We start from the raw sequence: 23,270 nt of genomic DNA on the forward strand, positions 1-23,270 counted from the left end.
ACTAACAATAGCACACTGAAATTCATGAAGCAAAAATAAAATAAAATTGGAAGGAGGAATACATAAATTCATTAATGCAAATGTAAAATTTCACCCTCCTGTTTCATAGTAAAACTAAGAAGAGTGGAGGCAGAAGCAATGGTTCAGCAGGTAAGGCCAAGTTTGCCTTGTATGCAGCTAACCCAGGTTCCATTCCCAGCATCCCATATGGTCCCCTGCTCCCACCAGGAGTAATTCCTGAATATAGAACCAGAAGTAACCCTGGAGCACTGCCAGGTGTGGTTCCAAAAAACAACAACAACAAATCAGAAGAGTAAATATACTGAACAACACTATCAGCATCCTGTTTGGATATAATATTTTGGAGTGCTTTACCCAACAGAAGTAGTTTTTCAAAGACACATGTAATTTCACCTCATAAAACTACATTGAAGAATGTAATATTAAACATTAAAATTCTAAAGAACAAATTATTAAGAGTTTATTTTCGGGGACCAGAGATATAGCACAGCAGTAGGGTGTTTGCCTTGCACAAGGCTGACCCGGGATGGACCAAGGTTCGATTTCTGGCATCCCCAAGTCTGCCAAAAGCGATTTCTGAGTGTAGTGCCATGAGTAACCCCTGAGCGTTGCCAGGTGTGGCCCAAAAACCAAAAAAAAAAGTTTATTTTAAGAGTATTAAGGAACTTAACTAGAAATTAATATTAGGGAGCGATCCCAACCATTTGAAAATTAAACAAAAAATTTAAAAAATCCTTACATTGAAGAGGAAACCCCAGGGAAGTATTAGAGAATATTTTGGAGAGTTGAATAGTTTTTTTTGTTTTTGGGCCACACCCGGTGGTGCTCAGGGGTTACTCCTGGCTATTTACTCAGAAATAGCTCCTGGCAGGCACGGGGGACCATATGGGACACCGAGATTCGAACCAACCACCTGAGGTCCTGGATCGGCTGCTTGCAAGGCAAATGCCACTGTGCTATCTCTCCAGCCCCAGAGTTGAATAGTTTTATTTGTTCAGTTGGGATGTGGTGGGTCCTGCCTAACTCTGAGCTCAAGAATCATTCCCAGGGGCCGGAGAGATAGCATGGAGGTAAGGCGTTTGCCTTTCATGCAGGAGGTCATCGGTTCGAATCCCGGCGTCTCATATGGTCCCCCGTGCCTGCCAGGAGCAATTTCTGAGCATGGAGCCAGGAATAACCCCTGAGCACTGCCGGGTGTGACCCAAAAACCACAAAAAAGAAAAAAAAAAAAAAAAAGAATCATTCCCAGTGATGTTCAGGGGACAATGCTGTATTAGGGGTCAAATGGGGTTGACTGAATGCAAGGAAAGGGCATAAATTCTTATATTAACTCTCTGGGAATATTTGAAGGACTTGGATGTGACTCAGGAGTATAGCACATGTCCTGCAGGAGTGAGACTGTGTGTTCAATCCCTAGTGCTGCAAATAATAATAGTTATTATTATTATATAATTATAAAGCAAATTTTAAAACATCAAATTTTGAGGGATGGACCTAAAGCAATCATTAGAGGGAAACTTATAGTATTAAATGTTAATATTTAAAAAGAAGGGACCAAGGAATGTGGCATAGTAGAGTAACATGTGCCTTGCATGTGTTGAGAGTCTTAGATTTAATCCCGCCAAAACAAAAAAAAGAAAAAAGGAAAGAGCAAAGGTTACTGGTAGTAATTTTTATTCTCCTTTGCCTTAAGAAACTACATAAAGGGGTGAGAGGAGAGTGTGTGTTTGTAGAGACAGACAGACAGACAGACAGAGACAGAGAAACAGAGGAGAGAGAGGGAGAGATGGAGAGAGAGAGAGAGAGAGAGAGAGAGAGAGAGAAGCTCAATAGGCTAAGTACATGCTTTGCATACGGAAGGCCTGGGCTCAACTCCCAGTACTACAAGGTCCTTTCAGCACTGATAGGAGCACAGATCTGGGAGTGGCCCCTGAGCAGTTCCAGGTATGACCCCCAAAAAGAAAAAGAAAAGACAGAAACTAGGGGCCGGGCGGTGGCGCTGGAGGTAAGGTGCCTGCCTTGCCTGCGCTAGCCTAGGACGGACCGCGGTTCGATCCCCCGGCTCCCATATGGTCCCCCAAGAAGCCAGGAGCAACTTCTGAGCACATAGCCAGGAGTAACCCCTGAGCGTCACAGGGTGTGGCCCCAAAAAAAAAAACCAAAAAAAAAAAAAAAAGACAGAAACTAGATAAAGGGAAAGAGAAAACTAGAGAAAAGAAAAAAACAAACCTAAAGCCCAGTATAAAAGATACAAAAATAAGGATAACTCAGTAAGATTGAAGCCTGAAAAATATATGTGAAAAAGGATATATGTGAAAAAGGAGACATCACCATAAATTTTACAGGTATTAAAAATCATAAAATGGAAATACAATAAGCAAATTTATGACTATGAATTTAAGAAGTATGGCAAAAAAGGGGGCCAGAGAGATAGCATGGAGGTAAGGCTTTTGCCTTGTATGCAGAAGGTCGGTGGTTTGAATCCCGGCATCCCATATGGTTTGCCGAGCTTGCCAGGAGCGATTTCTGACATAGAACCAGGAGTAACCCCTGACTGCTGCTGGGTGTGACCCAAAAAGCAAAAAAAAAAAAAAAAAAAAAAAAGAAAGAAACAAGTGTGGCAAAATAAAGAAGATCCTCCGTGGGAGGCAGTCAGGAGGCACTGGTGGAAGGAAGTGGACTCTGGTGGAGAGAATGGTGTTGAAACAGTGCATGAAACCCAATAAGGAATGACTTTGTCATTTCATGTGACTAAATAAAAAAGTAAGATTAAAAATAGAGATCCTTGAAAAAACAAAACTCATTTTAAAGAAACAAAATTTGTAGTTAATAAATAGCCCCCCAAAGAAAACCTTCAGGTTCAGATGGTTTGAATGGTGACTTGTGCCAAATTTTCAAGGCCAAGAAATACCATTTCTGGGGGCTGGAGTAATAGCACAGTAGTAGGACATTTGTATGAAGCCGACTCAGGATGGATCCAGGTTTGATCCCCAGCATCCCATATTGTCCCCTGAGCCTGCCAGGAATGATTTCTGAGCGAAGTCAGGAAGAACCCCTGAGCGCGACCGGGTGTGGCCAAACAACAACAATAACAACAAACAACAAACAAAGAAATACCATTTCTGCATAACATTATTCATAAAATGGAAGATGAGGGAATACTTTTCAATTCATTCTATGAGACCAAGATTATACTAATAGCAAAATCAGATGACAGCATGAAAGTGGAAAACTATAAGCCATTATTCTTTTTTGTGTGTGTGTGATTTTTGAGTCACACCCGGCAGTGCTCAGGGGTTACTCCTGGCTCCATGTTCAGAAATTGCTCCTGGCAGACACGGGGGACCATATGGGACGCCAGGATTCGAACCAATGACCTTCTGCATGAAAGGCAAACGCCTTTCCTCCATGCTAGCTCTCCGGTCCCAAGCCATTATTCTTCATGAACAGAAACATAAATATCCTCAGCAAAATATCACAAAACCAAATCCAACAACATGTAAGAGGATAATTTCTCAGTGTCAAGTGAATTTTACCTCAAGAAGTCAAAGCTGAATCAACACATGAAAACTCTATCAAAATCACTTTAATCACACTTTACAAAAGAAAATGCATAATCTCTTTAGGTAAATCCGGCAGGTATTTCATAAGATCAAATTCATTATTTCAAAAAAGTCTGACAGAGGCCAGAGCAATAATACAGCAGGTAGGGCTGCCCCAGGCCGACCCTGGTTCAAACTGTACCACCTGATATGGTCCCCTGAGTACCTTTAGGTGTGATCCCTCAGCACAGAGCCAGAGTAAATCCTGAGTGTGGCCCCAAAGCTAAACACACCAGCAAAGAACAAAGTAGTAATACAAAAGAACTTCCTTGACTAGGCAAAAGGCACCTATAAAAGTGTATTACTGAGTTACATAAAAGGTGGCACACTGAAGACTCCCACATAGGCCCAAGATGAGGAAAAATAAAGGATGAGCCATTTGTCACAGCAACAGTGCTGCAGACTCCGATTCCAAACAAGCAAGGCTACTTGTAGCAGTTGAGATGGCCAACATGCAGAATGAAAAGAAAGCAATCTACTATGGGTATGGAAAGGCACATGGAATTGCCAGAATTGCCAAAGTAATCCAGAAAAAAAAAGAATTAGAAAGCTGTCTCTCAAATTTATTATAAGGCTCTGGTCACCAGAATGGAAGGCATTCACAGAAAGATGAAGAAGACTGTATTAAAGCATGCCAGAGCATGGAAATGTTGGCCTGCAATTGCTTTAGTCGAAGGTGCAGTATCATTTAGTAAAGACAGTCTTTTCAATAAGTGATACTAGGAACAAATTACATTAGTTTTCAAGTAAATGAAAAAAAATACCTTTAAAACTTATACCTTTGGGCCAGGGATGTAGTTTAAAGAGCTAAGAACACATAACTAGCAGGAACCCCAATTTAATCACTGGCACCACATTATCCCCCTGAGCACCACTAAGAGGGATCCCAAAGCACTAAGCTGAGAGTAGCTCTGGGCATTGATCAGTGTTGTCCAAAAATAAACTCCCAAACCCTAACACTTTTTGTAAAATGTCACTCAAGTGGGTCATTGAGATAACGCAGATCATGTCAAAGATAAAGCATGAAGTTTTAAAACTTTTAGGAAAAAAAAGAGAAAACAGGAAAGATTCAAGCTAGGTGAAAAATTGTTAAGTCTATGGGGCCAGAGAGATAGCACAGCAGACTGAGTTATTGCTTTGCATGCCACTAACCCAGGTTCAAGTCTCTGACACTCCATGTGGTTCCTGGAGCCCCAAAAGAGTGATCTCTGAATGCAGAGTCAGGAGTAAGGACATCTTAGGTGGTCACCAGTGCCCCTCCAAGAATAATTCCTGAACTCAGAGTCAGGAGTCACCCTTGAGCACCATTGGTGTGGCCCAAAAACAAAAGGAAGAAAAAGAATTCTTAGGTTTAACCCTAAAAATTAGACTTGATCAGGGCTGAAGCGATAGCACAATGGGGAGGGTGCTTGCCATGACTGATACCTAGGTTTGATCCCTGGCATCCTATATGGTTCTCTGAGCTCCATAAGTGATTCCTGAGTATAGAACCAGGAGTAAGCCCTGAGTACCATCAGGTGTATCCCAAAGAAAAATAAGAACAAATTGGACTTAATTAAGCAGTTCCACAGGAGCTGCTATAAATAGAATGAAGAGACAAATCATAGTGATAGAAAATATTGCAAATAATATATCCACCAAAGAACTAGTAATCAGAGATAAAAAGAGCACTTGGCATTGTTTCAAAATTTTATTATCCTTGTTATTGGGGCATTATTTAAAATTGGGAAAATTAAAGAGAGCCATATGTTCATCAACAGAGAAATAATTGAGTTTGGTTACATCAAATTATTTGCTAATGGTTTAAAACAGACGGGTGGGAATCTATCCATTCTAACCTGGAAAAATTATCCAGGATAATAGTTGAAAAAGCAAAATTGCAGGACAATTTGTATAGTATGATCTCATTTGTGCAAAAAGAAAATTATATACTTTGTAGAAATAGTTCTAGCATGATACAAAACTGCTAACAGTTGTTATCCCTGGGGAGGGGAGGAGGGGCGCACAGGAAGGGGAGGAGAAAGCGAAAGGGTTCCTTGGATTCAATCTAATGCATTTGTAAGAACTAAATCGTTTATTATTTGTGACAGACACACCAGCACAGAAGTACCAAAAGGTCAAATATATCAAAGAAGAGAACCGTGATTTTAAAACAACATTCCTGTCAGATTGGTTTGCCCCACGGATTCAAAAGAAAGAAGTACAAGATCGCCTTGGTCTGAAAGATGCACCGAAAAACAACAGTGGTTTTCATCTGTAATGGAATGACCAGGAACAGACAGTGCAGAGAGCTGTGCTCTTCCCATTGTCCTCTAGTGCTGCTGCCTTGCTATTATTAAGTGTGTGGGACTCTGGGCGTCTTGAGCGCAGCGATCAAGTGTCTCTCCTCTGTCTCTCTATCCCAGGACACAGGCCAGGTTCCGAGTGGGCGCTGACTTCATGAAAGGCAGGAAAGAAAAGCTGCTACTGCAGAATAGATCTGAGTTCAAGGTGGCCTGGAATCAGGGCGCTGCCCACGCCCCCGCTGCACTGACAGGCGCTCGCCATCTAGTGGCCCCATGGCATGCTTGCAGCTCTTGGAGACCAGAGGGAGCGCACTGGGTTCTGGGATGGGGGGAATCTATTGGGGGGGGGGGGGGCGCGTTTCAAGAAATGACCCCTGACTGACTAGCTAAGGTTCTTGTGAACACAGCTCCCCATCGTGTGACGTTTAAAATTGAGATGCTTCTAAATTCCTATGTCGGGGTTCTTGTGCCACCAGCCTCCTGAAAGCCCCAAGAGCAAAGCCCACGCGTCGGCCGCCGCCCCGCACAGCGGTCAGGGTTCCCCGCTGGGGACACTCAAACCCACTGTCCTGTGCCCGTGTTCTCGGGACTGCGGCAACCCCTGTACACTTCGCCCTCCAGCTGCACCATATTTGGGCATCTTCTATTGGAAAGTGGGGACCACTCGCTCAAAGGTGTCTGCCTCGGCAGTGGGCCACCCTCGCGAGTGCGGGCCAGAGCGGCCCCCGTCGCGCGGCTTCGTCCCACGTTCAGAATCCTGCCCAGAGTTGGTGCGCGTTGGCGGCGTCGGGGCACCCGCCGCTGCTCTGGGCATGGAGCGGGGAAGCTCAGGGATTCCCCCACGTCCACACCGCTATGGGGAAGTCGGTCCTGGACAGGGACGCTCGGCGGGAACAGCCCTGCCATGCACCCCCAAGGACCTCAGAAGGACGCGGCGCTGGCACCGGATCCCAAGCCAGTGCTAATTTTACTAGCTCCTACCCGCCCGATGCGCCCACAGAGCCTCAGGTTTCCCGCAACCGCCACCACCTGCACGTGCTTGTGATGTGAGCTGCGGGATAAACGGGGTCGGAGCTGAGCCCGCGGCTCAGCGGGGTGCGAGTATGGGGTGGCTGGGTGGCCCCGGCCGGCAAATCAGGGTCCGTTCGCTCCCACCGCAGGCGTTTCATTGGGGCAGCGGGGCTGAGTCGGACCAACGAACATCCAACGGAGCGCTTCTCCTGCAAAGAGCACCTCCCCCCCGGCAAAGAGGCCTGAAGCCGCGAACCCCAGGCACGGGTCTTCGGCAAGTCCCGGCGGCCGCGACGGCCCAACGCCTGCTTCAGGGTCCCCCTGTTCCGGAGGCGAGCGGACCAGCAGGATGGGCGCGCGGTGTCCCGAGGCGCCCCCAGACCCAGACCGCCCGCAGGTCCCTCAGACGCCGTCCCCGCCGAAGGCTGCGACTGCTCGCGCCCCGGCAGCTCCTGCACCCGACGTGCGCCCGCGTCCCAAGCCCCGCGCCCCGCGCACTCACGTAGCGCTGCAGTTTCCGCTCAGGGGGCGACTTGACGAGCCAGCCCGTGCACACGGCGTCGCCCGCGCTCATGGTGCCGCCGCTTCCTCCAGCTGCTCGGCCGGCCGCCCGTGGCGGGAGGAAGTCAGCCGGGGATGCCGCGGGGCGGGTCCAGCGCCGCCCGCCCAGCGCCGCCCCGCGACCCCCGCCTCCAGCCACCTCCCCCCGGGGGGGAGCCAGTGATGGTGCCCAGGCCGCCCCTTCGAGCACGCCGAGCTGGCGCAGGATGGGGGGCGGCGGGCCAGCTGGGAACGGAGCGTCCTCGGGCTGCGCCCCGCGGACTTCTTTCTGGCCTGTCCCCGAGTGCGAGCCCCCAAAACGGAGCCGCACCTGCGGCATGGGAGCCCGCGAGCGCCCCCCAGCTTCCGCCCTGCCTCAAGGCTCGCTGCTGAGGTTCCTGCACTTGCCCAGCTGCTTCCCGGGAGCCAATGCAGCCACCTTGACCCTGGGGCACCACTCGGAGGTCCAGACGTCTGACACCTGCGCTGACTCACCACACCCTTGGCCTAAGGCCTTTAAAGCGCTGCTCAGTAGGCCTGCTCCCCCCAACCCCCACAACCCATTTCTCTCGTCCTATAACCTGGGAGCTGTCAACGACTCCAAGGGTGTCACACCAGGAAATAAAGGGACCCTTGTCCCCAGCGCAGACAGGCAGACAGGACTGGGTAGCTGCGAGGGTAACCGAGGCACGTGCCTGCGTTCCCGCAAGCCCTCCCCTGCCTTTATAGGAGCTTGTCTGGTGGGGCTCGGTCCTATACTCGGTGTCATCAAGGGGATCCAGCCTTCCATGCAGAGCTGAACGGAACTTAGACACGTGCGCGCTGCCTGCCAGCATGCAGAGCTCCATCTGCATGCACCAGTCCAGGTCTCCAACAGCTCCTGTGGCAAGCCAGATAATCCAGGTTTGGATGATTTTGGTTTTCACCTTTCCAAAAAGGGGAAGGGAGAAGAGGAGTGGAGAGCACCAAGCCCTCAGCCTCACTATCGTGGTGTTCCAAACATACATTTTTTTCTCTGCCCCCGTTCTTCCAGCCTTCAGTCCCAGAGAGACCCTTGCAGACTGCTGGCTGCCCTGGGGACTCCAGAGTCAGACACTTCAGTCCCTGAAGACTCAGTGAACACGGTTCCCAGCACATGTGTGTCCCAGCCACAAACCAGGGCCAAGCACAGACCTAACCTTGGTGGACCCTGACTTGCAGTCCAGCACAGCGGGTGAGGCTCCTATTGTTGAAACAAAAAACAAAGAAAGTGTAACCCAATGAAAGAAAGCCGAGTAAAGGACTTCAGGGAAAGTTTTGAGGTCCACACACACACTCACACTCATGCACACATGAGAATTCACACATGCACATTCACATACATGTATGCACATACTACACACCCGCACACACACACTTAAACACACATGCACACTAATGCATACACATGCACATCCAGGTACACACATATTTATGCACACTCACACATATGCACAATTATGCACACACTTGCACACACATGCATACACATGCACACACATCTTCACACACACTCATGCCAGCTTGGCTGTTCTCTCAGACCCCAAGCCACATCCCTCCATGGCTCTAAGCAGGTCAGGCCACACAGTCACAGGGGTGCTACCCTTTACCTGGAGTAAGTGTGTTGCACCCCAGGCTCTGTGTGGGAATGGGACCAGAGGAGCAACAGAGTCTGTGGCCAAATGAGATCCAAAAAAGGGTGCAGGAGGAAAGCCCTGATAAGGAACGAGAGGAGAGGGGCTCCCACTTCCTCAGATGAGTGCAGAAGGGGGCACAGGGCCTGTACATCAAAGGCCTCTCCTAGGGGAGCACAGGGAAGCTATGGTTCCCCCTGGGGTGCCAGGGATCCAGCTCAGGTTTCACCCAGCACCATGCAGGCTCTCCCACCCAGGACACAGCTCCCTTTAGAGCCTGCAGCAGCTCCACGTGCCCCCCACGCCCCCCCACTCACAGCATGCATGTCAGTGGCTGCACCCCTGAGGACACAGCCTCAGTGGGTGCCTGCACACTCTCACAGGCACTCCCAGCTCTACCACCAATGAGGCATCTGTGCCTACACATAGATGTCATCCTAGGGTGCTTTGGTGACTGCAAACACTAGCCCAAGCCCCATCTGATCTGTCCCCGATGGCCCTGGAGGGTCTAGGGCAGGCAGATCTCCTTTGAAAGCATCTGCTGGGAAGGCACAGATGGGCTCCGTATCTGGCACATAGAACAAGGAATGTGAGAAAGTCTGTGTGCCTTGTGGGCAGAGTATAACAGCCACGACCGTCCATTCCCTTTGCCCTGGACAAGGCCGAGGTAGTGGAGGAAAGCAAGGTGTTTCCCACAGGTCAGGGCCGGAAGCAGAGAAACAAACATTTGTCCCTGCTTGCTGGCAGACTGGGGCATGAGCCGTGTGGTGATTGAGGCCATAACCTCTGCTATCCATCCAGGCCAAGCAGGAAGGTGGAGACTGTGCTCAGGACACACTGCTCTCCCTTTCAAACCCACAAAAATCCTCCAGCTCCAGCCCTAGCGAAGTTTCCAGGGGCCCCACCCACACTCACACCCATGGAGTAGCAGCAGCAGCTTTCACTTTCCTTTCAAAACCTCCAGGCCCCTGCATCCATAAGGGTCAGCCCCATCACCATTCGCCTGTGGCTTCCCCACTGACTATTTACGGATATGTTTACTCTTTATTTCGCAGGCTCAAGAGCAGGAAGTCTGTGAACATTCATATCCACTACAAAGAATTTCTTTTATAGCTATATTATGATGAGCATATTGTCTGATATCTCGCCTATTCTGTAAATGGAAGAGAACACCAGATAAGAACACATCTGTCCTGTCTCTGGGAATAGGGCAGAGAAGACAAATAAGATGTGTATTGTGCCAGGCCAGCTAGGAGGGCTCTGTCCACCTCATCCTCTCCTGTCCCTTCTGTGCTAATCATCTATGAAAACCCTACAGGAGCACCAGGGTAAGTTCAACCAGGGAGATCTATTTTCCTGGACAGACAGCTCAATAATTCTGTCTACTAGGTAAGTGACTTCACGACCCTCTGAGAGGTCAACATGGAAGTTATTATCATCAGTGATAGTCTGCTTCCTTTCTTATTCAAGATCAGAAATTAGGGGCTGCAGTGATAGTACCACAGGGAAGATGCTTTACCTTGCATGCAGTGGGCCCAATTTGATTCCTAACTCCCCATATGCTCCCCCAACACTGCCAAGAGAACTAGGATTAAACCTTGAGCACCAGCAGTTGTGATCCCCAAACCTAAAATAAATAATAAAAGTTGGACATCAGGGGCCAGAGAGATGGCATGGAGGTAAGGCATTTGCCTTTCATGCAAAAGGTCAGTGGTTCGAATCCCGGCATCCCATATTGTCCCCTGAGTGTGCCATGAGTGATTTCTGAGTGTAGAGCCAGGAGTAACCCCTGAGCGCTGCCGGGTGTGACCCAAAAAACAAAACAAAACAAAAAAACAAAAACAAAAAAAATGTTGAACATCAGTGTCATTACTATGATTCCAACATCATCTACAATTGGGTTTCTGGCCTGGGGACCATGGTAGGCATGTGCCTTGCAGGACTGAGGCTGCATTGTCACTGGGAATCCCTGGCCACTACAAACAGGTTGTGACGTCTGGCAGCAGATCAAAGCAAAGGGAATTGGAGGGGAAAGTAGCAGAAAATTGTTGCTGCCCATCCAAGTCAGATGCCACACCTATTGTACAAGAAAAGGACAGTGCAAACAAACACCCGGTAGCCTAGGCCATCAGTTTACGAAGCATTCATCTGCTCCAATTTACAAAGGTTTCAGAACAATTACTGAAACATCACTGAGCCCACAAAGATACTGTACCACAGACCCAGCTTTGATCCCCAAAACCCCCTAGGGTCTGTCAAGCCCTGCCAGGAGTGATTCCTGAACACAGATCCAGGATTAAACTGTAAACACTGCCAGGTGTAATCCAAAAACAAACAAAAATGGAACCAGACACCATGCTGTGAGAGGATTAAGCCCAGGGGTTCCAGGTGCTGCTCATTTCAACCCACCCCATGAAGAAGCTAAGCAAAGACAGGCAGGACATGGCTTGAGGGTGAAGCACATGCCTCTCAGATACAAGGCCCTAAGTTTTTTTTAGGTTTTGTGGGTCACAACCTGGTGATACTCCTGGGTTTACTCCTGGCCCTGTGCTCAGAAGTGCTGGGGATCCAACCGAAGTCAGCTTTGTGCAAAGCCACCGCCTCAACTCCTATACTTTTTTGCCCAAGCACCACACTTGTCCCCTCCACCCCTGTATGTGGCCTCAGTGTCTCCTGTGATATGTCCAGTGTCCAGCTTTTGACCTCTCAAACCACACAAAGATACACAAAGGGCATGTCTGGAGAAGACAATCAGTGGTCCCAGGGGCAGAGGGGAGAGAGCCAAGTGGCACAGACATAGGTTACAACAAAGGTTCCAATAGTACAGCAGGTAGGACCATGCACATAGTCAACCTGGGTTCGATCCTCAGCACGCCATATGGTACCCCAAGCCCACCAGGAGTGATTCCTGAGTGCAGAGCTAGCCAGGAGTAAGTCATGAGCACTGCTGGGTGTGGCCCCAAACCAACCCAAAGCCAACTAAACTTTGAGCAGTTTGTGAGTCTGTTGAGTAGTCCTACTTACTGGAAAGTCCTGAGGGCCCAGGGATGAAGCTAACTGATGAAACATAGACCTTCCAAGCAAGGCCCTAGGTTCCAGTCCTGCCACGTGGCCTCTCAAGCACCCGTAGTCTGTTCCCCACAACAAAGAAAGACACTTTTCTCCTTTTTTCATTTTAAAGTATTGTATTATTTTCTTTGACTAGACTACAAGTGTTTCTTGTTATATTTGATTCCTATAAAATATACTTTGTCAGGGGCCAGAGCTATAACACGGTGGTAGGACATTTGCCTTGCATGTGGCTGATCCAGGATGGACCTTGGTTCCCCGGTGTCCCCTATGGTCCTCTGAGACAGGAGCAATTTCCGAGCACATAGCCAGGAGTAACCTCTGAGTGTCACAGTGTGGCCCAAAAAGAAAAAAAAAAGGTACGCAGAGATAGTATGGAGGTAGAGCATTTGCCTTGCATGCAGAAGGACGGCGGTTGGAATCCCGACATCCCATATGGTCCCCGAGCGTGCCAGGAGCGATTTCTGAGCGTAGAGCCAGGAGTAACCCCTGAGTGCTGCTGGGTACGCCCCCCCCCCAAAAGAAAAAAAATTAAAATGTACTGTCAGTGATATTTGTCAGAATATCATATACTGATTCTGTAGAAAACCTATATTTTCCGAGACTGTATTGTAAACATATGTTTTTTAGTTTTTGGGTCACATCCGGCAGTGCTCAGGGGTTACTCCTGGCTGTCTGCTCAGAAATAGCTCCTGGTAGGCACGGGGGACCATATGGGACACCGGGATTTGAACCAACCACCTTTGGTCCTGGATCGGCTGCTTGCAAGGCAAACGCTGTGCCATCTCTCTGGGCCCTTGTAAACATTTTTTTGTTTGTTTTTGGGCCACACCCGGCATTGCTCAGGGGTTACTCCTGGCTGTCTGCTCAGAAATAGCTTCTGGCAAGCACGGGGGACCATATGGGACACCGGGATTCGAACCAAACACCTTTGGTCCTGGATTGGCTGCTTGCAAGGCAAACACCACTATGCTATCTCTCCGGGCCCCCTTGTAAACATTTTTAATGAATAATTTTTTAATTGAATCACAATGAGCTACAGCTACAAAAGTTGTCCATAATTGAGTTTGTTATGTTCCAATATCCATATCTTCACCAGGCCACATTTCCCTTCACCAATGTCCCTGTTTCCCTCCTTCTCTTCCTTTACTTGCCTCTATAGCATTTTTCTTCTCTCTCTTCATTTTTTTCCTTATGGTTTGCCACACTGTGGTTTGCCATATTGTTACTGAAGGGGTATGAAGCCTATCATTTTACCTTCTTTCAGCACCCTGCTCTAGTTCAGAGTGCTCATTTCCAATTCTCATTAGAAGACACTTATTTTTAAAAATAACAAGAGTAGGGCCCGGAGAGATAGCACAGCGGCGTTTGCCTTGCAAGCAGCCGATCCAGGACCAAAGGTGGTTGGTTTGAATCCAGGTGTCCCATATGGTCCCCTGTGCCTGCCAGGAGCTATTTCTGAGCAGACAGTCAGGAGTAACCCCTGAGCAATGCCTGGTGTGGCCCAAAAACCAAAAACAAAAAAAAATAAATAACAAGAGTAGATCTGCTAAGAGAGTAGATCTTAGAAGTACTCATCACAAGAAAACAAGATTTTTGCTGCTGTAAAACTAGAAACAATTCTATAGTTATATATTAATAAAGAATAATAAAAAACAATGGGGGCAGAACCAAGTTACAGCAGAAGTTTGCTTTGCATAGGGAGTGTCTGACCACCAAAGGCCCACTGAGCCCTGCCAGCTTCAAAAGGAATCCCCGAGCACCAGTGGGTACCACCCTCAAACAGTAATAAAATGAATGAAAAATTTAAAAAGTTAAGCAAATTATCTCAATGGGAAGATGATATAAGTGTTCATAGATAATCTCAAATAACTGACATGAAAAAACTTGCCTACATGGGCTATGCCATTTGCAGGACACAGGGCTTGTACGGGCACAGAAACATCCAACATTCCTTCCTCCAGGTCACTTTTTGCACATGTCCAAAAGCAACTCACTAGGTCTGAAGTCTTTTCAACAGAGGCTGCACAGCTGGACACCATCCCTACACCTTCCTCCCAAAGAAAAAGCTTGAAGCACAACCTTATAGACAAATGAGCTCCAAGGGGAACAGACTTATGTAAAATGCAAAACTCTTGGAAGACAATATAGCATATCTTAAATTCTTATGACCTAGGACCAAGTTCTTTAGACAGGTGTCAAAGGTACAATCTAAAAAGGGACAAAAGTGATATATCGGACTTATGAGAAGGGAAGTTTTCACTCAATAAAACAAATTTATTAGGAAAAAAACCCTTCATGTTACAAAGGAGTAGCATAAGCAGGCTCCGTGGCAGAGTGCAGGCTCCTCCAGTCTCTGAAGAGCAGGAAACAAGCTACAGACTGAGAGAGATTGCAAGTGCGGGGCTGCCATATGGCTATGGTGATGCTTTCCTCAGCGCAGGACATTGGTGGCATGACTGTGATGAGGCTTTTGCAGCCAGCACGAACACGGGCTGGGTGAGGGCTCTGCTGGATGAGTGGCTGTTCTCCAAACACCTGTCACAGACTTGTTGCTTTCTCTAGTAGCTCCCCTAAATAGTGTGTGAGCGGCAGTTTCTAACTGTCCCAACCCCATTATAATGGCAGGTAACCCTGTTTCTTTGGGTTTCTTTCTTTCTCATTGGGTGTGGAAAAAGATTCATACAAGGACTAACTAAAGAAACTCTCAAAAGTTCAATCTGGACAACTTCATTTGATGCTGCCATTCCTAAAGGAACACCCCAATTCAACAGACTGGACATATAACAATAGCTTACTAAATCTTCTGCCATTGTATTAATTGGAGATTTTATTGGAGATACAATAATTTTCACACATGAGCTTACTACTGTATTTTTTTTCTTTCTTTTCTTCCTCTTTCTTTCATTTTATTGTCTTTCCATTTTTCAAAAACTTTGATTTCAGTTATCTGGAAGCAAATGTATTATAATAAACTATGTGATGTATTTTCTTTAAATAAACAAGGAAAGTTCATCTAAAACAAAACAATGGTAACATATTTAGAAAACAGGCAAAGGAGAGGCCAGATAGACAGACAGACAGACAGGTAGGTGCTTGTATGTGGCCGACCGAGGTTGGATCCCTGAGTCTGCCAAGAGTGATTTTTGAGCACAGAACCAGAAGTAATCCCTGAGCATAGGTGTGGCCCCAAAACAGAAAAAAATATTAGTGCCATTACTGCAATGCATATTAAAGCTGTAATGAGACACCATCACATATCTATCAGAATGGCCCCAAATTTGTTTTTATTTTGGTCACAACCTGGTGGTGCTCAGAGCTTAGTCCTGGCTCTGTGTTCATGGATCAGTCCGTGCTGGTTCATAGACCATATGTGGTGCCAGGGATCAAATTCAGGTTGGCAGGGTACAAGGCAAGCAGACTACCAGCTGTAATATCTATCTCTTGGGCCAAGATGAAGATTTCTGGCCCAAAGCAAGGAGCAACCCTGAAGAACCCCCACATCCCTTGAGGGGAGGGGAGAGATCTAAAGTCAGGGGCCAGAGTGCTAGTAGTGGGTAAGGGGTGATTCAGGTTTCCTGAGACCCTATCTGATCCTATAAGTCCCATCAGGAGTTATCCCTAAGCATAGAGCCAAAGTAAGCGCTCAGAGCAGCACTGGTGTGGCCTTGCCTCCCTCCAAAAGAGAAAACAAAAATATCCTAAAGCCATGAATCAGACCAGAGCTAATATGGGGTAAGATGCTTGCCTTACAAGAAGACAACTCTGGTTCTGGTTCAGTCCCTAGCAGCTTTATGTCTGCCCCCATTGTGGGCAGTGCTGAGGAGTGGGCCACAAGCTCAGCAAGATGAGGTCCCCCAAACCCACAAGTGCCTCATTTGTGGTTAGGGCCAAAGAGTATGGAAGCAAGTTTCTTGTTTACACTTGGGCTTATTTTGATCCCACACACCATAAGTTTCCCCGGCACCATCAGGAGTGATCCGAGTCCAGCCAGATTTATTCCCCAAACCAAACTAAACTCCCAAACGTGTCACTAGTTGGGTTTCCGATGTGACTTTTTAAAAGGTTGGAGTGCACGAAAGGCATGAGTTTCCATGCAGCGGTCGGGTTCAACCTGGACCGGCAACAGCCTGCCAGCACCACCCCAGAGAAGAGTCGGGGTTCGGAGTAGAACACCGAACCGGAAGGCTGAGGGCTGGGCCGGTGCCACTACTTCCTGCCGGTCCAAACGCCGCGACCAGTGAGTGCTGAGCCCGTGACAACTGTGTCCAGGGCAGGGGGGAGCCAAAAGGCGCGGACCGGTCCGAGTAAAACTGTCTGAAATGGTGTCTCGGGCCCGTGGAGGACGAGCTCGGCGACTAGGAGCGGCGACAGCCTTTCCTCTGGGCTCCTCGGTCGGGGCCTTTCGCCTGGGGACCAGCAGCGGCTTCCGCGCCGGGTCCGTCTGAAAGAGTCGGCGGGGCGACACACGCGCTCCGGAGCCCGAGAGGTTCCGGGCGAGCGGTTCCGGGCGAACACGAAAGACGCCACACAGCGTCCCGCCCTGCTGCCGCTGGGGGCGCCTGAGACCCAAGGCGCAGGCGCGCGTCCAGGCGCCGGCCAATGAGCTTCCGCGGGAGTCTCGCGCGCTCGGCTCGGCCCCGCCTCTGTCCCGCCTCGCGCCGCACGTAGCAGCCGTTGCCGCGAGAGGCGGTTCCCAGGGGCGCGGTGTGACGGAGGCGCTGAGCTCGGCGCTCCTGGGCCGCGGTGCACGAGGTGCGCAGGCTGTTGGGCAACATGGCGGACTTAGAAGGTAAGGCTCGGGCCCCGGCCGGGACAGCCTGGCGGCCCGACAGCCGGCCGGGGAAGACGGCCCAGGGGTGTGCGTGGGCTCCGGCTCCGGCCCGGGTGACCCGGCTTCTTCCCCGAGCTCCGCCCGGGTGAGCGGTGGCGCCCGGGCACGGTGACACGCGGCGCTGGCGCACGCTGTGGGCTGGAAGGGGCCGGGGGCCGGCGGGGCTGGAGGCCCTGACGGTGGGAAGTTGTCGGGCGGGCCGCGGCTCTGCCCGAAAGTTGCGGCGCCGCCACGGCCACGTGGTGAAGCGGGATGGAGACACGTGCGACTGCCGGGTTGCGGGGCCCCAGAGCTCCGGGCCCGGCCCTTCTCGCCCTCCCGACTCTGCGCGGTGAGTCTCAGTGCCTGCGCTTTGCCTCCTCAGTGTGTGCCGTGCCCAAGAAGCACAAGAAGAAAAAAGAGCGCCAGTCCTTGCCCGAGGGCGAAATCGCTGTGAGTACAAACTGGGCCACTTCCACCCAGAAGCAAAACGTTAGGTCCCGCTGCCTCGCTTGGTGGTTCTTTGGGTGGAAACGATCGCCGTGCCGAGATAGGCCTTGGCCAGCGCCTGCCTGCCGGTATTTCCCTTGCCCCTGGGAAACTTGGTGCCCCCACGCTCTGCCCTTCTCTCGCTAGAGCCAAGAGAATTCTGTGCTCAGACGAATTTCGTTTGAATGGGGCCGCTAACAGTGTTTCTCTCCCATGGAAGGAAATACAGCTTGCTGAAGACTTTTTTATCAGACCCGAATCCAAAGTGGCTCAGTTGGACACATCTCACTGGCCTCTGTTGCTAAAGGTAGGTGGTAGCAATTTGGGTCTGTGTGGGGCGGTTTTTTTGAACAGTGAACACTGAACAGTGGTAAACACGGCTTCAGGGACTCATCCCGGGTACCCCAGTGTTCCAGGTCAGAATTGCCCCTTCAGATTATGTACTGTTTGGCTATTCTGTGGCTTACAACTTGAGTTACGAATGCTTCAGTGCTCCAGGTCTTGGTCTTTAAATCCAAATTCATTAGGGTTAGACATGGTGTGACTTGTAGCCAGACGGACATTTAACCACTGTGGGACTGTTTGCTTAGAACTCTTGGGAAGGCAAGCTGAGGGTTGTAGGCGAGGAGCCACTGATGGTAGCACCTCCCAACAAGATCATAGACTGCTCCGTGGGGTTGAAGGGTCACAGGTGACTTAATGGGCCGATTAGATGTGGTCAGGATCACCCTGTACAGCATTTTAGTGAGCGGATTATCTGGATCCAAGTACAGAATGTACACACTCTTGAGCTGGTTCTTCCACTGAGAGAGCAGCTGCTTTTTGTTATAGGCCCTGGTCACCAGGTAAGCCGGACTTGAGGTCTCTGGGTACAGGAAGTTCATGAAATCCACTGTTTGTGCTGAGTCCCAGGAGGTGGCTAACTAGCTGGTTTGTGGCTCAGGCTTTCAGATTAGGGGTGAGCCTAGGAAGGTTCTGGGAAGAAAGCAGGCCACGGAAAGAAGCATGAGCCTCTGAAATCACAATTCTTCCTTACTTGGAAATGTGTGCAGGGAGGCTTAGTTGTTTCTGCGGGATGCTAGAAAGTCTCTAGAAGAGTGGTCAGGTTGGTCTTACTTGAAACTAATATGGGCATTTTTCTAGCAGGTAAGGAGGTTGACCAGTCTGTCACAGCAGTGAAGTGTGGGAGCAGAACCCCAGTTTACAAACTGGGACGTTAGCTTGTCGCTGAATGGTGTTGCTCTGTTTGACAGTGCTAATGGCTTAAGTATGTTTCTCCTGTATTGTGTGCTTGTTTTCTAGAACTTTGATAGGCTGAATATAAGGACAGCGCACTATACTCCTCTTCCTTGTGGTTCAAATCCTCTAAAAAGGGAGATTGGGGACTACGTTAGGTAAGTATGGGAGAAGCAGTGCCTTTCAAGCTCTTTTCACTTCTGCTGCTTTTTGTTGGTTTGGAGGCCACAGTTTGTGGTGCTCAAGACTTAGTACTGGCTCTTCACTTTCTCCTGAAACTTCCCTTATTTCAGTGGCACTATTCTAAGTCTGTTACCTGTGCCATGACCAACACTTTATTTTAGGCTTCTATCAGCTTTTTATTTGTGAATGGGCCAGCAGCATGTCATTTCTTTTCCATTCTAGAACAGGTTTCATTAATCTCGATAAGCCCTCCAACCCCTCTTCCCATGAGGTGGTAGCCTGGATTCGACGGATACTTCGGGTAGAGAAGACGGGGCACAGCGGTACTCTGGACCCCAAGGTGACTGGTTGTTTGATCGTCTGCATAGAGCGAGCCACCCGTTTAGTGAAGTCACAGCAGAGTGCAGGTTGGTGAAAGCCTCTGTGCACACTCTCTCTCTTTTTCTCCCTCCCCCTCTTTCCCTTCTGCAATTGTGTTCTTGGAAGTGATTTCTCCTGGTGGGAGGGGTTCCTGCTCAGGTTGACTCTGGCTTGCATGTGCCTCTTGCCAGGCCCTTGCTTCTTTTTGTGTCAAGGCAAGGCACATGTGACCCCCGCCACTGATGCCTAGTCCTGACAAGGGCAAGGTGAGGCTCGTCAGGCTCGTCAAACTCTTCACTCTTAGCCTCCTGTGCATTTGAGGGGTATAAGGGATGAAATGTGCGAGTGACAGTGTGATGGGAATGGGTGCACTCAGTGGGCTGCTTTCCTGCCACCCAAGCTGGGTGTGATGTGTGATGGGAAAGCGCCCCAGGGGGCAGGGACAGGAAACTCAGCGGCGCACCTGCCTGCTCTTGCTCACTTTCTAGGCAAAGAGTATGTGGGGATTGTCCGGCTGCACAATGCTATTGAAGGGGGGAGCCAGCTTTCTAGGGTAAGTCTGCCTGGAGGCCCCTACTCTCTGGGACACAGCTTTCCTGCGGAACACAGGGGGTCCTCTGATGTTGCCAGACAGGCTAAGCCTCAAGAATCTTGGCTTTACTTTCAGGCTCTGGAAACTCTGACGGGTGCCTTATTCCAGCGCCCCCCACTGATAGCTGCAGTCAAGAGGCAGCTCCGGGTACGCACCATCTATGAGAGCAAGATGATCGAGTACGACCCTGAGAGGAGACTAGGTGGGTCTCTGGGCTGGGGTGTCCCAGCCACACCTGCACTGCCGCAGAAAATCACTCTTTCCTGTCTTAGGGATCTTTTGGGTGAGCTGTGAGGCCGGCACCTACATTCGCACACTGTGTGTTCACCTGGGATTATTGCTGGGCGTTGGTGGTCAAATGCAGGAACTCAGGAGGGTCCGCTCTGGAGTCATGAGTGAAAAGGTAAGTAGCAGGGCAGTGCTGAGGGGACTGGGCAGCCAGCACTGATGTCAGCTCTGCAGGGCTTCTGTAGCCTCTGGGCCTGCTGGTGGCACAAACCAAAGTGTTGAGTCTAGTTCAGGGCTGACTTCCCTGTTCTGGTAATTGAACTTTGGGACAGCAAGACACGGCTAGGGGAGCAGATGGGCTGGTAGCAATTCTCTGTTCCTGTCTCTCCCGGCCTACAGAAGTGCCAGTAAACAGTGAAATGGAATGAGCTGTGAGTGTGCAGAGTGAATGAGAGAGATTGAGGAGACTGTAGTTTTCACCAAGCAGACAGAATGCTGCTTTGCTCACTATTAGGCAGCCAGGGACTGAGCTTGAGAGGTGCCACTGCTTCATGTCACCTGTGACTTTCCAGGACCACATGGTGACGATGCATGATGTGCTGGACGCACAGTGGCAGTATGACAACCACAAGGACGAGAGCTACCTGCGGCGAGTCATTTTCCCCTTGGAGAAGCTGCTGGCATCTCACAAGCGGCTGGTCATGAAGGACAGCGCGGTACAGCTCTTTTGGGGCTGCTGGGGATCCGTGACTAGGTTCTGCATGGTTGAGGGAAGCATTGGTGATCAGCATTGGCTTCAGTCACAGTCTTGACTACTGCAGTGCCATGTAGGGTTGTGGGGGCTTGGCGAAACTTAGGGTGGTGACCAGATTCCTTTAGAAATTGGTCCCAGAAGCCTGGGGCCAGGTCTGTCCCCAGTACCTCGTGTTCCCCTACCGCACACACACAGACTTGGCTCCAGGACTCCTGTAATTGCTGTGTCTGCTTTTCTCCGAGGCCTTGGTTCCCCTTTGTGCAGGACCACTCACGAGGCTACTGTCTCTGTAGGTCAACGCCATCTGCTATGGGGCGAAGATCATGCTGCCGGGTGTGCTCCGCTACGAGGATGGCATCGAGGTGAACCAGGAGATCGTGGTCATCACCACCAAGGGAGAGGCCATCTGCATTGGTGAGGCTCCTAGTGGCTGTCCGGGGAGCTTTTCTCCCCTCTGGCTGGGGTACTAGGTTGAATTGGGGTCCTGTTAGGGGATGTCGGCCTGTGTTGTTGAATTTGCTGTGAGTTGTCTTTTGGTTTTTACTCTGTAGTTGGGTATTCCCCATTGCTGCTGAGGGTGTGGTGGGCCACTTTCCACAATCTCAGTGGTAGGGCCCTTGGGGGATCAGGCACTAGGCAGGCCCTGAAAGCCTGCACCTCACTTGCTAACTTAGGGGCTAGAGAGGCTTTCTTCCTCCCAGTGAAGTGGTTCTTTGTAAGTGCACCCTCCATAGAAGCAGTTCTATGATAAGCTGGGTGCTGTATATGGATTGGGGCCCCACTTTGGTTTGCAGCCTTGTCTATAGCCATTCTCTGAACTTGTCCCTCAACAGCCATCGCACTCATGACCACGGCGGTGATATCTACCTGTGACCATGGCATCGTGGCCAAGATCAAGCGAGTGATCATGGAGAGAGATACATACCCTCGAAAGTGGGGCTTAGGGCCAAAGGTCAGTGGTGCTGGATGTGCGCCATGCCAGAGCATTGGTCCAGACTGCTCTCCTGCAGGCCCAAGGCCAGCTGCCAAGAACCCGTTAGGGTGGTTGTATGGCCCCATTTGGGCAGTGTGCATGTTGTGAGGGTTGTGCCATGTGCCCTCTGGGCTGTGTGCTGGGGACATGCTAAGTGGTGGAGGCGCCCACTGTACATAGGCACTGGTCTTAATTTGGGATCCTGCTGTCCGATTACCCTCCAGGCGAGCCAGAAGAAGCTCCTGGTAAAGAAGGGACTCTTGGACAAGCACGGCAAGCCCACTGAGAGCACTCCTTCATCATGGACCCAGGGCTACACGGATTACAGGTGAGTGGGTACAAGTCAGCCTGTGACAGCAGTGGTGACTTCCTCTGCCTCACTTTTGCTTGCTGGTGCCTCTAGACTTGCCAGACAGGCACTGAGTAGCCCCTCACCTCTGCTTCCTGCTCTCTCTTGCAGCCACTCTGTGCAGAGCAAGGAAGCGTCTGGAGTGGTGGCCACTACCTCAGTGATTGCTGACGAAGGAAAGACCCAGAAGGTGAAGGGTCAGAGTTTTCATCCTTACCCTGTGCAGAGGGCATTTGTTTCCTGGATGATCGGAGTGACCCACTGGGGGGGCCTTGGTTGAAGTAGCTGCTTTGCACTGTGACTGAATTCTGACATGATTCCTCTGTCCACCTCAGCGAAAGCGTGAGAGTGAGAGTGATGGATCCCCAGTGTCTCCCCAGACGGCTAAGAAAGAAAAGAAGAAGAAGGCCAAGAAGGCCAAGGAAGCTGTGGAGACTGTGGACCAACCAGGAGACGGGGTATGTAGAGCAGTACCCGTAGGGCTCCTGGGGCCTGGCCGGCAAGCTGGCTTGGACAGGGGTGGGAACTCTGGCCCAAACTTGCCCAGTGCAGCCCCTTTCTACCGGCCCTACTGACTGCTAAATGTGTTTGCTCTATTCTCCAGGACAGTAATGGGGTGAAGAAGAAGAAGAAGAAAAAGAAAAGCAAAGAAGTGGTTTCCGAGTAGCGAGGCCAGCCCGGGTCAGAGCGCTGGGCCTCGGATGCCGGGAGAAGAGACGACAGCCTTACTGAGAACAGTTCCTTTGGCAGTTTGGGGGAAAGTGTGATGGCTCTGAGCACTGCGCTGCTGCCTATCTGGTCTGCCATGGCCAGCCCACCCTGTTCTGGTGGGGAGGCACCCTGTGCACACACATACCCCTCCCCAGTTTTGATTGAAAGTTTGTAAAAATGAGAGGGCCAGTGAGATGGAGCGGAGCCCTTGGTAACCCAAAGAGTTGAACTTGATTCTGCTCCTGACTGGGGTGCAGGAGGTGTCTGTTCTCCAGCATTTCATGAGGAACATAAGCCACATGTCACCCCATCTTCCTTTCAGGTCTGGATCTGGTGAGAATTTGGGGTCTGGTCTGCTCTTTCCAGGTCACTCTGACTGAGCACCCTGGTGCACCTGCCTCT

General features: G+C 50.1%; 2 protein-coding genes and 1 non-coding gene across 3 annotated transcripts in view; 2 read left to right on the forward strand and 1 right to left on the reverse strand.

Annotated features, from left to right (window-relative positions):
* GAB3 (GRB2 associated binding protein 3) overlaps positions 1-7,493 on the reverse strand; it is an 80,492-nt gene extending 72,999 nt beyond the window's left edge. Inside the window, exon 1 of the mRNA XM_049766976.1 lies at positions 7,422-7,493. Within this exon, the coding sequence (XP_049622933.1) occupies positions 7,422-7,493 (72 nt within the window). The remainder of the gene's footprint in view (positions 1-7,421) is intronic.
* Positions 7,494-16,905: 9,412 nt separating this feature from the next.
* On the forward strand, positions 16,906-23,066 carry DKC1 (dyskerin pseudouridine synthase 1). Its single transcript, XM_049766728.1, has 15 exons — positions 16,906-16,972; positions 17,379-17,446; positions 17,703-17,789; positions 18,785-18,876; positions 19,124-19,308; positions 19,750-19,814; positions 19,929-20,055; positions 20,126-20,256; positions 20,654-20,797; positions 21,129-21,249; positions 21,669-21,787; positions 22,033-22,136; positions 22,269-22,347; positions 22,493-22,660; positions 22,762-23,066. Exons 1-15 carry the CDS (start codon positions 16,957-16,959, stop codon positions 22,822-22,824), a joined length of 1,569 nt encoding a protein of 522 aa, XP_049622685.1. The 5' UTR covers positions 16,906-16,956; the 3' UTR covers positions 22,825-23,066.
* LOC125999688 (small nucleolar RNA SNORA36 family) lies at positions 20,350-20,482 on the forward strand. Its single transcript, XR_007492169.1, has one exon. It is a non-coding gene; the product is annotated as a small nucleolar RNA SNORA36 family (small nucleolar RNA).
* Positions 23,067-23,270: the final 204 nt, after the last annotated feature.

Source organism: Suncus etruscus, chromosome X (assembly GCF_024139225.1).
Source record: "Suncus etruscus isolate mSunEtr1 chromosome X, mSunEtr1.pri.cur, whole genome shotgun sequence".
Lineage (NCBI taxonomy): Eukaryota > Metazoa > Chordata > Mammalia > Eulipotyphla > Soricidae > Suncus > Suncus etruscus.